General features: G+C 40.4%; 1 protein-coding gene across 1 annotated transcript in view; it reads left to right on the top strand.

Moving 5' to 3' along the window:
- Positions 1–13,864, top strand: part of LOC107595817 (multiple epidermal growth factor-like domains protein 8) — a 28,400-nt gene extending 14,536 nt beyond the window's left edge. Inside the window, exons 20-44 of the mRNA XM_016286377.1 lie at positions 1,288–1,401; positions 1,514–1,597; positions 1,679–1,936; positions 2,047–2,231; positions 2,316–2,529; positions 2,876–3,116; positions 3,227–3,359; positions 3,487–3,740; positions 3,853–3,963; positions 4,052–4,170; positions 4,246–4,483; positions 4,566–4,737; positions 5,498–5,661; positions 5,757–5,892; positions 5,997–6,228; positions 6,331–6,457; positions 7,789–7,999; positions 8,397–8,611; positions 8,702–8,897; positions 10,368–10,536; positions 10,632–10,824; positions 11,408–11,578; positions 11,676–11,806; positions 12,024–12,156; positions 12,246–13,864. Coding sequence (XP_016141863.1) covers positions 1,288–1,401; positions 1,514–1,597; positions 1,679–1,936; positions 2,047–2,231; positions 2,316–2,529; positions 2,876–3,116; positions 3,227–3,359; positions 3,487–3,740; positions 3,853–3,963; positions 4,052–4,170; positions 4,246–4,483; positions 4,566–4,737; positions 5,498–5,661; positions 5,757–5,892; positions 5,997–6,228; positions 6,331–6,457; positions 7,789–7,999; positions 8,397–8,611; positions 8,702–8,897; positions 10,368–10,536; positions 10,632–10,824; positions 11,408–11,578; positions 11,676–11,806; positions 12,024–12,156; positions 12,246–13,724 — 5,680 coding nt within the window. The 3' untranslated portion in view covers positions 13,725–13,864. The remainder of the gene's footprint in view (positions 1–1,287; positions 1,402–1,513; positions 1,598–1,678; positions 1,937–2,046; positions 2,232–2,315; positions 2,530–2,875; positions 3,117–3,226; positions 3,360–3,486; positions 3,741–3,852; positions 3,964–4,051; positions 4,171–4,245; positions 4,484–4,565; positions 4,738–5,497; positions 5,662–5,756; positions 5,893–5,996; positions 6,229–6,330; positions 6,458–7,788; positions 8,000–8,396; positions 8,612–8,701; positions 8,898–10,367; positions 10,537–10,631; positions 10,825–11,407; positions 11,579–11,675; positions 11,807–12,023; positions 12,157–12,245) is intronic.
- Positions 13,865–15,421: the final 1,557 nt, after the last annotated feature.

Genomic DNA, 15,421 nt, shown 5'->3' with positions numbered 1-15,421 from the left:
CAAAGAAAACAAAAATAATGACTTTTTTCAACAATTCTTCCCCTCTAAATCACGTCCTCCACCATTATCGAGAGTACCTCTGCACATAAACAACGCATGCGCATGGTGCTGCAGAGGAACGCACCTCTTGTGTGGTAGTATTCTCCATAATGGCGGAATACCTGATTTGGAGGAGAAGGATTGTTGAATCAAGCCGTAATTTTTTTTTCTTTGTGCACAAAAAGTATTCTCGCAGCTCTGTAAAATTGGGGTTGAACCACTGATGTCACGTGGACTGTGTTACCGATGTCCTTACTACGTTTCTGGGCCTGGGAACATTTTAGTTGCGTTGCTGTCTATGCATGGTCAGAGAGCTGCAGTTTATAACTTTTAACATCTCATATTGCTGCTGTTTAGATGTCCAGGAAAATAAACTAAACAAAAAGACTAGATAGTTTACCCCAAAATAAAAATGCTGTCATTATTTACTTGGCCTCATCTCGTTCCAAAGCTGTATGACATTCTTTCTTATGTGGAATATAAAAAAACATGTTCTGAAGAATGTTGGTAATCAAATGCTGCTGTTTAGATGTCCAGGAAAATAAACTAAACAAAAAGACTAGATAGTTTACCCCAAAATAAAAATGCTGTCATTATTTACTTCGCCTGCCTCATCTCGTTCCAAAGCTGTATGACATTCTTTCTTATGTGGAATATAAAAAAACATGTTCTGAAGAATGTTGGTAATCAAACCCATTAACTTCCCATTAACTTACTTTTTTGTTCATTTAATGGAAGTCAATGGGAACTGAAACTATTTGGTTACCAACATATCTTTCAAGTTCCATAGAAAAAAGCAAGTCAAACAGGACAAACGTGAGGGGGAGTAAATGATGACAGAATTTTACTAGATTCCTTTGTGTGGTTTAAACTGTAAATAACTGACTGAACAATTGAAAGTTTTCTAGACAGTTCACTTTAAAAATGTAAACAGTCACAAAATGATTAAACAATGGGCATGGACTTTAGTGTCATTGCCTTACATTTACAATGTTGTTCTTTTGGAACCCAGTCAACGTGAATATAATTATTATAATAAAATTTGATTATTAATGTAATTATTATAATTAAAAAAATAAGATAGCAAAATATTACTATTGAATTAATATTCATAATAATGATAATGAATTACAGTATTAGTAATAATACTTTTCTTAATTGCTTTTCCTTCACTAGTGTATTTTGTATGATACTGCATAGGCTTTTATTGCTTTTGCTGAAAATTGTCCTCTGCTCTTCTCTCTCCAGTGTTCACTCTGTCCCTCAGTGTAAGCAGTGCTCTGCTCTTGCCACCTGTTCAGAGTGTCTGCAGACGTTTCAGTGCGGCTGGTGTGGAGACTACAACAACCCCACTATCGGCAGGTAGGGTAGAAACATGTCTGTGAATACAGACACAACCATCAACTTTAGTAACACTTCTCCTGATCACTGTTTTCCTTCTTATATTACATCCTGCCCCTCTGGTTTTTCACAGGTGTTTGAGAGGTGACTGGGGTGGGATGGATGACCCCTCGGCTGTTAACTGTAGTATGGCTGTAGCTGAAGTGAAAGCCAGCAGGTAAGATTAAAACATTTGATACCTAATGGCTAAATGAATGTGTCATTTGATTTGATTTACATCTCTTCCTTGTTCCATCAGCCCTGAGCCTCAAACTTTATCACCCCCTCGGTTAATGGAGCTTGAGATGGAGATGGAGTTGGAGCTGGAGCTGCTGGAAGGGATGGAAGGAGACGGAGACGCTGTTTGGTCCTACCCATCCTGTCCGGATGTGGAGGAGTGTCGCTTGGGCTTGCATACCTGCCATCCCTCCGCTACCTGTGTCAACACCCCAACCTCCTACGAGTGTCACTGTGAGAGAGGCTTCACAGGAGATGGAGTTCACCACTGCAACCAGACGTGAGACTTTCTGTTAACACTGTTGCAAGGGTGGATGTATTTCTTTATTACAGCTCAGGAATAATCATAGTACATCCTTGTAATATATAATCATGTTCACGCTCTCTCAGATGTTATAACGAGTGCCGTCAAGGCCGGTGCAGCGGGAGTCCTCGCTTTGAGTGCGAGTGCTCTTTGGGTTGGACCTCTGATCCAGCCACTCTGGTGCTGAGCGGAGTGGAGTGTGATGTGGATTGTGGATGTAACTTCCACAGCACTTGTATTACAGCTCCAGGGATCTGTGATCAGTGCCAGGGTAAAGATCTTTCCTGTGTGTTAACCCTCATTTCTCCATCCTTTTAGTAATCATAAGCTACTTTATTTTTCTTTCCTTGCTCAGACTGGACAACAGGGCCGCACTGTGAGCACTGCAAGCCTGGTAGTTTTGGCTCTGCTTTGGCAGGGGGTGAAGGTTGCATTCCCTGTCAGTGTAACGGCCATGGTGACGCTCTACAAGGATTCTGCCATAACCAGACCAGCCAGTGCTACTGTACCCACTACACCCAAGGCCCACACTGTGAATCTTGCCTGCCCGGATACTATGGAGATCCCAGGTAAGTCTGAGAATTAGCTCTGTTTATTTGGTGAGGAAAGTGTCCTCAAATTCAAGGGCAGATGAAAATGTGGCATAAACCAGGGGTTTTCATTTGGGTGTGTGCTGATTATTTGATCTCAAAGTTAAAGGGATAGTTCACCAAAAATGAAAATTGTCATCATCATGCCAATTCTCTCTCTCTCATGTTGCTCCAAATCAATTTTTTTTCTTCTGTAGAAGTTGTTTTGGTAAAATGTTGGTAAGCAGTTCCATAATATGGAAGTCAGTGGGATTTTTGGCCTAATCCTAAAATACAACACTCGGTTTTATAATATGTAACATTGAAATTCGCATTTCTCTCACAGGAACAATGGTACCTGTTTCAGGCAGTGTCTGGGTCGCTCTGTTCTGCTTTCTTCATCCTCCTCTGTACCCCTGTCCCTCTCCTCCTCTCTGGGGTGGCATGGAGCAGTCGGTGGCCATGGTGGGCTCTCTCACTGCCTGTGGGTCCTCTCTGTGTCCCAGGATTTGGCACCATGCATGCCAGGGCAGTCATGCCCACCCGTGGCGCTGACCTGGCACCCAGATTCACACACACAGTGCACAGTGAGTTGATTATTCCACATCCTTAATCTGTCAATTACTGTCAAAACAGCATAAAAATATAGTTACCAGCAATATTTTACCAGAAATGTTTGCATTTCATTATCCAACAGAACTCATATGTTTACGTGTTTGACGGCCTGCCACAATTCCTCAGCAATGATGTTGTGCACTCTGACCACAACCTTATTGGAGCATTTTGCGGCACAACGAGAATGGAGCCAATTACTGTTGAGGCTACATCAGGTACTTGACAAAACTAAGGACTGAATAATTGTGTTTTTCATCACACACAAAGCAAAGTTAGAAATAACTTTCAACGTGGCACCAAAGCATCATGTCATGATAAATGGCGTGATTTCTTCTCCTCTAGGGGTGGTATCTGTGTATTTTGAGGCAAATGTTACCTCAGGACGTGCTCAGGGTTTTAATGCCTCGTTCTGGGTGAAGCGATGTGGAAATGCAAGTTCTGGAGAGGGTACAGCCGTCTCACTCGAGTGCCAGGCAGGAGCTCAGTGCGTAAACAGGCTCTGTGAATGTCCCCATGGTTTTGGTGGTCCACAATGTGACCGTCCTGTCTGTCCAGGGAATTGTGGAGCAGAGGAAGGCAGGGGCATTTGCAACATGGTGTGTGGCATTCTTATTGCAGCCAGTTGTTTCGCTTTAGAGCATAAGAAGCACACTAAAATGCATTTTAGGTATGTCCCACCTTACATTGCATTTGCATATACTTTTACAGACCCTTGGCCTGTGTGTGTGTAAAGAAGGCTGGGCTGGATCAGACTGTGCTTCTATCTCGGACTCGGACAGCCTGGTTTGGGAAACGTTGCTTGACACTCAGCTCTCTGCAGTGAGATTAACTCTCTCCTTCAAGACTATAGAAATGAGACTCTGTTCTTACAGGCTCTCTCAATTTTTGGTTTCATTTCCTCCCACAGAATAAGGCACACAGGTTCCTCCAGAGGATGGGTCACTCCCTAGTGTCCGGGCCACAGGGCACTCTTTGGATGTATGGAGGCCTCTCACTACCAGAGGGCATCCTGGGAAATGTTTACAGGTAAATTATTTTATATTGTACTTGATGTAAATTGTTTTTTATACATATTTCTATAATATATTTTTATTGGTCTAGGTATTCCGTGGCTGATCGTCGCTGGACTCAAATGTTGACCAGTTCAGTGGAGGAAAATACAATGCCCCTGTCCCGATACCATCATGCCTCTGCTCTGGTGTATAATCATGACCCGTTTTCTGGCTCCCAGGCAGCCACTCACAGTTTAATGTTTGTGGTTGGTGGGGTCACAAAGAAAGGTGTTGCAAATGACACATGGTGTCTGAACCTCAGCAGTCTGGTGTGGAAGCAGTATAAGGTATCGCATGTTGAATATCCTCACAGTACTCTTGTGCTCCTCTTCAACTGTGTTAAGAGTGTTAACTGACATCTGTGTTTAGAGCTCAGTGCTTCCCCCTGTGGCTGGACATACTCTAACTGTGCGAAGAGGCTCATTTGTGCTGCTGATTGGAGGTTACTCACCAGAGAATGGCTTTAATCATCATTTGCTGGAGTTTAATCCTCAGTCTGGGAACTGGACTATCGCTCCACACACTGGCACACCCCCTACAGGTAGAGATTGAACACTGAACACTTTTTCTGGCACAGTTGGGACATTTTGTCTGACAATTAATTCTTACAAAAAATTGCACTTAACAATTAATTGCCTGTTTTGTTCACTTAAAGTTTAAGCTTAATACCTGTACACATCATGAAGAAATAATTTATCAAAATGGTTTACAATAAAGGATTTTTTTTTTTAGGTTTTATAAACTAATATACTGTAGTATGCTATAGTATAGTATACAGAAGTATACACTACAGTTAAAAAAATTTTTGAAGAAGAAATTAAATTACATTGAATTACATTGAATAAATTACATTTTAACACGGGTATTTTAAACTGTACTAATATTTCACAATATTACAGTTTTGCAGTATTTTTGGTCAAATAAATGCCACCTGTGTGACCATAAAATACTTCTTTGAAAAAAATATTTTAAAAATCTTACTGTCACCAGACGTTTGAACGATAGTGTGGCTAGTAATATTTTAAATCTTTACAAATGTTTCAGATTTCTCTAATGGGTTCACTTAAGCAATTTCCTTTTCCCATTGATGTTTTTGAAACACAGCCAAAAGCCTTTATTTATTGTTGTTATTGTCTTGAATTTTACAATACTATTCAATTGGGACATATTTCTATCCTAAATTCTTCACTTTCTTCACCAATAATGGGGGAAAAAGTTTTTGCCATTACACCAATATTAAAATGAAGTGAAACAGCTCTACACTCCTGATTCAATTCTTCTTCTGTCCTTCACCTTTTCAGGTCTTTATGGCCACTCAGCAGTGTATCATGAACAGACTGATGCTGTGTATGTGTTTGGTGGTTACCGTTTCCACGTTGAAGCTGTAGAACCTTCAGGAGAACTTTACAGTCTTTATTACCCCAATCTTACTTGGTCTTTACTGGTGCCCTCTCAGGGAAACAAGGTAACTATAACAAACAAACAAATGGTTGGCAGAATGATGAATGGTGTTAGCAGTTTGGCAGATAGATGACACTAATCATCTCTCTCTTTCTCCAGCCTCTTTCACGTTTCTTCCATGCGGCAGCTTTAGTGAAGGACACCATGGTAATTGTTGGAGGCAGGACAGGGGAAGAGGATTATAGCAACACCGTTTCTCTCTATCAGATCAACTGTAACACATGGATACAGCCAGGTAAAAGTCATGTCTGGATACAGTATATTAATTATGCACTTGGTAACGCTAGTCTGTGTTTACTGACAGAATGGTGTTGGCCTTTTCTTGTACCATTTCTCTAGTGTCCTCGGTGGGTGAACCTGTAAACCGTTCGGTTTCCTTGGCTATGACTGGGTGGGGTGGCCGTCTGTTCCTGTCTGGAGGTTTTAATGGAGTGACGCTGGGGCGACTTTTGATTCTTTCCTTGCCTAGTGATCCCTGCATCCTGCTGCCCACCCCTGAGGCCTGTAACAGCAGCACTGGTAGCTGTGTGTGGTGCAGAGGTACCTGTGCTTCATCAGACACTGCAGAAAGGTACTACAGGAACTACTATCCTCTTTATTCACAGTAGGCTACTATGGCTACCAGAATGATTTTTTTTTTTTAAATTACTATTTGTCTTCTCTTTTTTTATAGATTGGGTTGTGCTATTGGACAGGCTACCTGTTCTCCCACTCCTCGATCCCCAGATCAGTGCCGCAGACTCAAGACCTGCAGCGAATGTCTGGCCCGCCATCCTAAAACATTTTCCGGCTCTATGCAGGTACGATCATCACAGCACAATCCAAAGTACTCCCATGGTGTAGTATTTTAAGACTGAGCTATTTAGTAAAAGCACTACATAGCCAAACCGTATCTAATTAACAGATTTAGGCTTTTTATGTGCAGTGAAAAATATGAAATCATATTGTGTAGTGTTGTTCAAAAGTTTGTGGTCGGTAAGGTTTTTTTTGTTTTTTGGTAAAAAAATATTTTTGAGACATAGCCAAACCGTATCTAATTAACAGATTTAGGCTTTTTATGTGCAGTGAAAAATATGAAATCATATTGTGTAGTGTTGTTCAAAAGTTTGTGGTCGGTAAGTTTTTTTTTTTGTTTTTTGGTAAAAAAATATTTTTGAAAAGTCTTTTATGCTCACCAATAAATTACTATTTGTCTTCTCTTTTTTTATAGATTGGGTTGTGCTATTGGACAGGCTACCTGTTCTCCCACTCCTCGATCCCCAGATCAGTGCCGCAGACTCAAGACCTGCAGCGAATGTCTGGCCCGCCATCCTAAAACATTTTCCGGCTCTATGCAGGTACGATCATCACAGCACAATCCAAAGTACTCCCATGGTGTAGTATTTTAAGACTGAGCTATTTAGTAAAAGCACTACATAGCCAAACCGTATCTAATTAACAGATTTAGGCTTTTTATGTGCAGTGAAAAATATGAAATCATATTGTGTAGTGTTGTTCAAAAGTTTGTGGTCGGTAAGGTTTTTTTTGTTTTTTGGTAAAAAAATATTTTTGAGAAGTCTTTTATGCTCACCAATGCTGCATTAATTTAATCAGAAAATACAGTTAAAACAGTGATGTGAAGTGTTATTACAGTTTAAAATAATTAATGTTTTAAAATGTATTTATTATTTCTGTGATGGCAAAGGTGAATCGTCAGCAGTCATTACTCCAGTCTTCAGTGTCACGTGATCTTTCAGAAATTATCTTAATATGCTGATTTGGTGCTTAAGAAACATTTCTCATAAATATCAATGTTGAAAACAGCTGCTTAATATTTTTTGTGGTAGTATAAAATACTAATACATTTTTCAGGATTATTTGAATAAAAAATTAAGAACAGCATGTATTTGAAATAGATTGTTTTGTAACAATGTAAAGGTCTTTTAGATTTTTACTGTGATTTAGCATCAGTTTTAAAGCGTCCTTGCTGAAAAATGTATTATTTTCTATAAAAAATCTTACAGACCCCAAAATTCTTATTTTTTTCTGAAAAGACACATAGCCACAATTTCTAAGATCAATAGGAAAGATTTAAAACTTCTTAGTTAAAGCTTAATTAAAAAAATGTCATGAAATTCTCTCCATCTTTCAGCCTGCTCTTCAGTGTAAGTGGTGCACAAACTGTCCTGAGGGAGCATGTATCAGCAGCTCAGTAAGTTGCACATCAGAGCATGACTGCAGGATAAACCAAAGAGAGATCTTCCTCTCCAGTAACTGCACTGAGACCAGCTGTGAGGCTTCTGACTGCCCCAAATGCACAGCTTCTGGGAAATGCATGTGGACACGCCAGTTCAAACGCACAGGTGAGAGTGATCACACAATGAGCACGATTCTGTGGAGCCCCTAACGCGTCACGCTGAAGGAAAAAATATGAGATGGGAGGAAAAGTTATATTTCAAAGATTTTTGATTTGTTTTCAAAACTTCAGCATTCTCTTGCAAAAGTATTACGCTCACTGAGAAACTGTGTTTGCTTGAAAAAAATGTAAATATAAGATTTTCTCCCACCTCATATAATTTCCATCGCCATTTTTGCGCTCTCTTGCAGAAATGTGGCCTTCCCCAGAGAAACAAATCCCACAGCCAGTGTTTCTTGGGAAATGCAGAAGTTTTACAAATTTACACATCTTTTTATATGAAGGCCAGCAAAAACTTATTGTGCTAAACAGCTAATGTTTTGACTCTTGGTTTAACCATCCAGGTGAGACCAGACGTATCTTGAGTGTGAACCCAACTTACGACTGGACGTGTTTCAGCTATGCCTTGCTTAACGTGTCTCCCATGCAAGTGGAGTCCTCTCCACCAATGCCTTGCCCTGAACCCTGCCATGAAATCAAAACCTGCAGCCAGTGTTTAAGCTCTCGTGGCTCTGATGGAGGCTGGCAGCGCTGTGTATGGAGCATGGCACTGCAGCAGGTAACATTTTCATAAAGTTTGTTCCAACTCCATAACTTTCTACAAGACGTCCGACCAGTAACCTCGTCCCCTGTCCTCTTTCTTCTCCAGTGTATGAGCCCCTCCTTTGTTCCATTGCGCTGTGAGGCGGGTCAGTGTGGCCGGTTGCTCGCGGATGAAGACTCCTGCTCTCCCCAGTGCTTCCAGCTCACTCAGTGCTCTCAGTGCATTTCCAGGCCACAGTGTGGCTGGTGTGCTGTCCGTGGTGGAAACGGGGCAGGATGCTGTCTTCAGGGAGGACTGAATGGTACATGTATTTATATCTTTCTGCAGATTAAGATTTTGAAAATAATAACACTGAATTTATGATTAGGTAATGAGTAGTGAAACTTTTAGAAGGCTGAATGGTTGGATGGTTTCATGTGTTAGATCGGTTGCTCATTATTGCAGAAATGATGGGGACAGTCATAAATTAATAATTTTGAGCCACAAGAAGGCAAAAATTAGTTATTCTAATGTGTTGGAAAGGGAGAGAGGATGAAGAGTGAAATGAGAGACAAAAAAGTAGTACTAGTGTGTTGCTGTTAAATATCCGTTATGTACAACATACAAAAGTATTTGAGCGCTTATTGACGTGATTCAGCAATAAGAATCAAGTATCACAGAAATATCTATAGAGTGCAACAGTACACAACCCCATTTTTTTCATCAAGTATTTTTCCCATTCATTTGTCCCATAGGGATTTTAATTTTATTTTTAGGGTCTTTGTTAAAGAGTTCTAAGCAATGAACCAAACCTACCAGCAAACCAGGTGAACCACAACATAACTTTGATTTGACACAAATTGTATTTGAAAATCTGTCAAAAAAGGAACAAAACTGTGTACTTAAGGGGTTTAATGAAGGAAAGATCTACAGCCCCATGATGCATTGTGAATGACAATCAAAGTAAAACAATATATTTTACATTTATTTGCAATTGCACATATATATATATATATATATATATATATATATGTGTGTGAGTATTGAGTACATGTACAGTAAATGAACATACTTTCCAGAAGGCCAACAATTCACTAAAAATGTTTTTTTTATTGGTCTTATGAAGTATTCTAATTGGATGAGATAGTGAATTGGGGGGTTTTTGTTAAATGTGAGCCAAAATCATCACAATTAAAGGAACCAAAGACTTAAACTACTTCAGTCTGTGTGCACAGAATTTATTTAATACATGAGTTTCACAATTTGAGTTTAATTACTGAAATAAATGAACTTTTCCACGACATTCTAATTTATTGAGATGCACCTGTATATATATATATGCATATTTTGCATGTATGTATATGTGCATATTTTGCAATAAATGTATTTATATAATTGTGTAGTCTCTATAATATATGTTCTTGCAGAATCATGGGTAATGTATTTTTTTTCACCAAGAATTCCACTGTTAAACAAATTGAAATAATGCAGGCTTTTAGCTTCAACAAGCATAAGCCATTGATTAACAACCTTCTATCTCATAGTATACTGGTCTGTCTTTACCGGTTTGCAAGTTATTGTAAAAATAAAAATAAAAATAAAAATTAATGGGAATTCATTGAAAAATTGCAAAACAAAATGAATGGGATTTTTTACTTCCAGAACATGACTTTTGAGATCTAACATACAGACAGTCCACTTGTGAGCTGTTAGGCCCCACACATTTCACACACATTTATCTTTTTTTATGGGATTAAAACTTAATTGTCTTTCTACTCTCTACTTACTGCAGGTGTGAGTGAGGCTTTTTGCCCACAGTGGAACAGTAGCTGGTCCTTCCTGCATTGCCCAGAGGAGGACGAGTGTGCCAATGGACACCACCACTGTAACATCACTCAGGACTGCCATGATCTGCCTGAAGGCTACCACTGCACCTGCAGACAGGGCTACGTACTCCGCAGGTATATTTAACAGCTTTCATTCTCAAACAATATCACTGACTTTCCCACGGTTGAGTAGTTCATATATATTTTCTTCTCTTACTCTCTTTTTTCAGTGTGTCGGGCCAGTGTGAGCCAGTGTGCGCTCAAGGCTGTGTTAATGGGACCTGTGTGTCCCCAGGAGTCTGTCAGTGTCACTTTGGGTTTGTTGGAGGGAACTGCTCCTCACAGTGCCGCTGTAATAAACACAGTAACTGTAAAAGCATCTCTCAGCTGGACACCTGTCTAGAGTGCAAGAATAACACGAAGGTACTGAAGCGTTTTATTGTATATTGTTATTGAAAATATCAATATCATGAAAATATCCTCATATATTGCCTACTGTTTAGAAGTTATTGTTTTTTTAAGTCTCTTATGCTCAACAATGCTGAATTTATGTAATAAAAAAGCGGTAAATACAGTAATATTGGGAAACATTACAAATTTAAAATACTGTTTACTGTTTTTGCCTGTGGTGGTAAGCCATTACTTTATTAGCCATTACGCCAGTCTTCAGTGTCTCATGATCCTTCAGAAATCATTCTAATATGCTGATTTGATGCTCAAGCAACATTTCTTATTATTATCACAGTTGAAAAGGGGTGCTGCTAATACTTTTCGGAAACTGTGATAATTTTTTTAGGGATTCCTTGATGAAAAGTGTTCTAACAGCATTCATTTGAAAGAAGAGATCTTATGTAACATTATAAAATTATTTACTGTAACTTTTGATCAATTTAACGGATTTAATGTGTCCTTGCAGAAAAGTATTTCCTTCACAAGAAGACAGCAGTAATACTATGTTTGTGATATTATTAGACAATAGGTCACCTCTATCTCTTACTTATTTTAGGGTCAGCACTGTGAAAAGTGCAAGCCCTTGTTTGTGGGCTCAGCAGTGGGAGGTGGGATGTGTCGCCCCTGTCGTGAATTCTGCAGAGGAAACAGTGATATATGTCTGTCCAAAGAGGAGCATCGGAGGGCAATGGAAAATCCAAAAGACTATACACTGGACCGTGAGAGTGTAAGCAATTTTTGGAAATCGTCTTTGCTTTCTGTATTCGGTATATGATGTCTTGATGCAGGGCCTGAGCCATTCTTTATATGCTTTTGCTTCTCAGATTGAACAATGGGCAAAAGAAGGCCCTACTGAGGACAATGCTGTGTGTGTGAGCTGTCAGAACAACAGTGTGGGGGATAAGTGTGAAAGCTGCCTCAGTGGCTACTTCTTGCTTCAAGGGAAGTGTGAGAAGTAAGTGTATCAGAAAATTTGCATTGTCTATAATTGTGCTCCAATATTTCATTAGGTGCAATATATTATAAAATTGGACTCTCAAAAGTTCCTCACAAGCATGTTAGAGATATGAAAATATCTCCATCTCAAAGGTTTTCACATGACTTTGTAAAACAATATAATGTTTCTGGACCTAACATCAGTATTTCCATTCCTTCCTATTGTTTGTTTGTAGATGTCAGTGTAATGGCCATGCAGACACGTGTAATGAACATGATGGCACTGGCTGCCCCTGCCAGAACAACACTGAAACCTCATCCTGTCTGAGCAGCCCACAGAATGACCGCAAAGAGTGTTACAGACAGCAGGTAATGGCCAGTTCATTACAACCAATGACATTGCACTCCATATTTCACAAATAAGACCTTGTATGAAATCCTGTTTATTCTTCTTACAGTGTGCGAAATGCAAAGACTCATTCAATGGCAATCCGGTTAATGGGCGGCAGTGCTACCGGCAGTTCAATGTGGACAATGAATGCTGCTTCGACCCCACATCACAGGTCAACTGCTTCCATGAGCCTAACATCCGCAATCTGCTTAGAGGCCGCACAGTGTTTTTTTCGGCCCAGCCCAAGTTCACTAACGTGGATATCCGCGTCACAATTGACGTTACGTTTGGAGAGGTTGAGGTCTTTGTGTCCAATTCACATGACACCTTCATTTTAGAGGTCGACCGCCAGACCGGTGTGCATACCATCAAGATCGAGGACGAGGCCACCTCTGCGACCACTTCACGCGGAGAAAAGGAGGTTCCTCTCGCACCACCGTCACCCATGAAGGTGTTTGCGAACTCCTCATCAGCATTACTCGGCATGCTGCATTCCGCAAAGTCACACGGGACAGAACGTGAGATACGGGAAGAACGAACCGAAGGTCTCATAACCTACATCACTGTGTGGAAGCCACAGACGGTGTTGATTGTACGTGGCGTACGGGACCGTGTGGTCATCACCTTCCCACACGAAGTGCACTCGCTCAAGTCCAGCCGCTTCTATATCGCCCTGCGTGGTGTGGGCACGGATACTCATAACGGAGAGTCCCAAGGGCTCCTCTTTCTCCGACAGGACCAGGCACACATTGACCTCTTTGTCTTTTTCTCTGTTTTCTTCTCCTGCTTCTTCCTCTTCCTGTCCGTCTGTGTGCTGCTCTGGAAAGTCAAGCAGTTCTTAGACTTCCGCCGCGAGCAGCGGCGCCACATTCAAGAGATGACCAAGATGGCCTCTCGTCCATTCGCTAAACTCACCGTCTACCTAGAGCCAGATGAGCCGCAGCTGGTTTACTTGCCTTCGGCTGGAGGGGGTAGCACCGTGTCCCTGGCCCACGTACGGACAGGCAAGCTTGGTGGCATGGTGATGGGCCAGAGGGGACGACCTGGAGCTCTGTCCTACAAACACGACCCTGGCACAGGCACTGTCACTCACCACCACCACCATCTCGCTCTGAGTGGAGGCAACAATGGGCAGCACCTTCCCCTGCACTACCTGAACGCTCACCACTACGCACCCAGCTCTACGGCAAACCCAACCTTGCATCACCACCACCATCATCCGTCCTCACATGGCAGCTACCAGCATTTCTGCCGCTCCGATCCCTTCCTGTCCCAGCTCATGGGCTTTTCGTACTCGTCCTTCAAAGTTGGGCCAATCACTCTGGAGCCCACAGATGACGGGATGGCAGGAGTGGCCACCGTGCTCATACAGCTGCCAGGAGGCATACTTGCACCCAACCGGGCCTGCTTGGGTTCAGCGCTTGTCACTTTGCGGCAGAATTTGCAGGAGTACTGTGGACATGGAGGTGCGGGAACGCATCCCGGCGCCGGGGGCGGCCGAAAAGGCTTGCTGGGCCATCAGCATCTAACCACCATGGCCATGTGAAGAGAACGTACTGAGAAATAGATTGAAAAGGAAAAAACAATCATGAGAGAGAACAGGAAGGACAAAGGAAGTTGCAGAGATGTTAAAGGGACAGTCCACCCAAAAAATTTAAATTTTGTCATCGTTTACTCATCCTCATGTCATTCCAAACATGACTTTCTTCTGCGCAACACACAAGAAGATTTTTTTTTGAAGAACTGTTTTTGTCCATACAAATAAAGTCAATGGGTTCCAAAACCAAATGACATTGGAACTCCACTGACTTTTTACCAAACAATTTTGGACCCCATTGACTTTCATTGTATAGATGAAAAAACAGAACATTTTTCAAAAATGGGTTCCGTTGTTTTTGAACGAGTAAATGATGAAAATTTTTTGGTTTGCTCTGTTGAGGGTTACAAAAGGGATGTATTAATTATAAGAGAGGAATAAGGTGAATCATAGGAAATGTGATTTGTACATATACTGTAATTAATTATTAGGTGTCGTTTACTTGTTTATCACTCCTAAAAAGCTCCATATTGACTTAAAGCAGCAACCTTTATGCAATGCTCTACTCATATCTCCATGCTTTGTTGCTGCATTTTTTGTCCTATATACACTACTGAAATCAGCTGGACAAGCTGACGACTATGGCATGACATCGACTGGTGAAAAAGTTGTCTTTGCAGCTGAATCAATGTGCTTTATATCCTCATGTGACAATCTGAACTGCCATCCAAACCAAGAGACGGTGCAACATGTCCGCTTAAATGTGCAAAACATTGATTGTCTGCAAAAAATGGGCACAGATGTTGTAAAAAAAAATTTAGCTGTAGTGCTTTTGTTACTGGTATTTTGTCATGGCTGTGATTGGTCAATGCTTCCTGTAATATAGCAGATTTGAATCTAGTCAATAGGTCTGTTTCATGGTGAGCCATTGGCTTATTTTTATACATATTCATTCAGACTAAAGACGCATTTCAGACTGTCAGTTGACGGTTTATGGTTACACGTCCTTTTTTGTTTGCATTAATGACATGCCTTTACTCACTTTGCCTTGACCAGACGTTAATATAACTGTGTGACATCCTCGCACTCCTTTTGTATTAAATTTAGGTTTTAATTTCTATTTGAGTTTAGGCCATTAATCTTTAGTGCTGCAATTGTGTGTGTATATATATGAAGGAATAAGCTGATTAACAAGGAACGTTAAATTTTTTTTTACATTGTGTAGGAAATGAAGGATACTACTTTTTTATTTTTCCCCTTTCTTACACTACTTATTTCATATTACTTTAATTTTTATAGGAAAACTTACAGCATGTATTAACAGTGTGCTAGTGTTTTATTTCCGATGATCAATGAAATCACACAAGCTGGGTTGCTGCAGCATTTTTATTTCAGTGATGGGTTATGTTTAGCTAGATATATGAGATCTGTTGAACAAAATGTGCAATGGAAATTTTAAACATTAAAATAGAGTATGCTCCTGGTGAGACACTATAAAGTAATGAAATGAAAAGGAGAAAACACTGAAAATGCTACAGTTTGTTAAAGTATTGCCATTTATATGGAAATTCTGTTGTTTTGCTTTATTGACGTTTTTTTTTTTTGGAGGATGGACTGTTATTTTCTGATATGTGTAATCTGACTGGTATTTATGTAGGACAGGTTGATGTAGAAAGTTACTTTTTTTTGAGAATTAAAGTCATGGT

The sequence above is a fragment of the Sinocyclocheilus grahami genome, unplaced genomic scaffold (genome assembly GCF_001515645.1).
Source record: "Sinocyclocheilus grahami isolate Dianchi unplaced genomic scaffold, SAMN03320097.WGS_v1.1 scaffold11.1, whole genome shotgun sequence".
Taxonomy (NCBI): Eukaryota; Metazoa; Chordata; class Actinopteri; order Cypriniformes; family Cyprinidae; genus Sinocyclocheilus; species Sinocyclocheilus grahami.
This window is presented reverse-complemented; position numbering and strand designations above follow the sequence as displayed.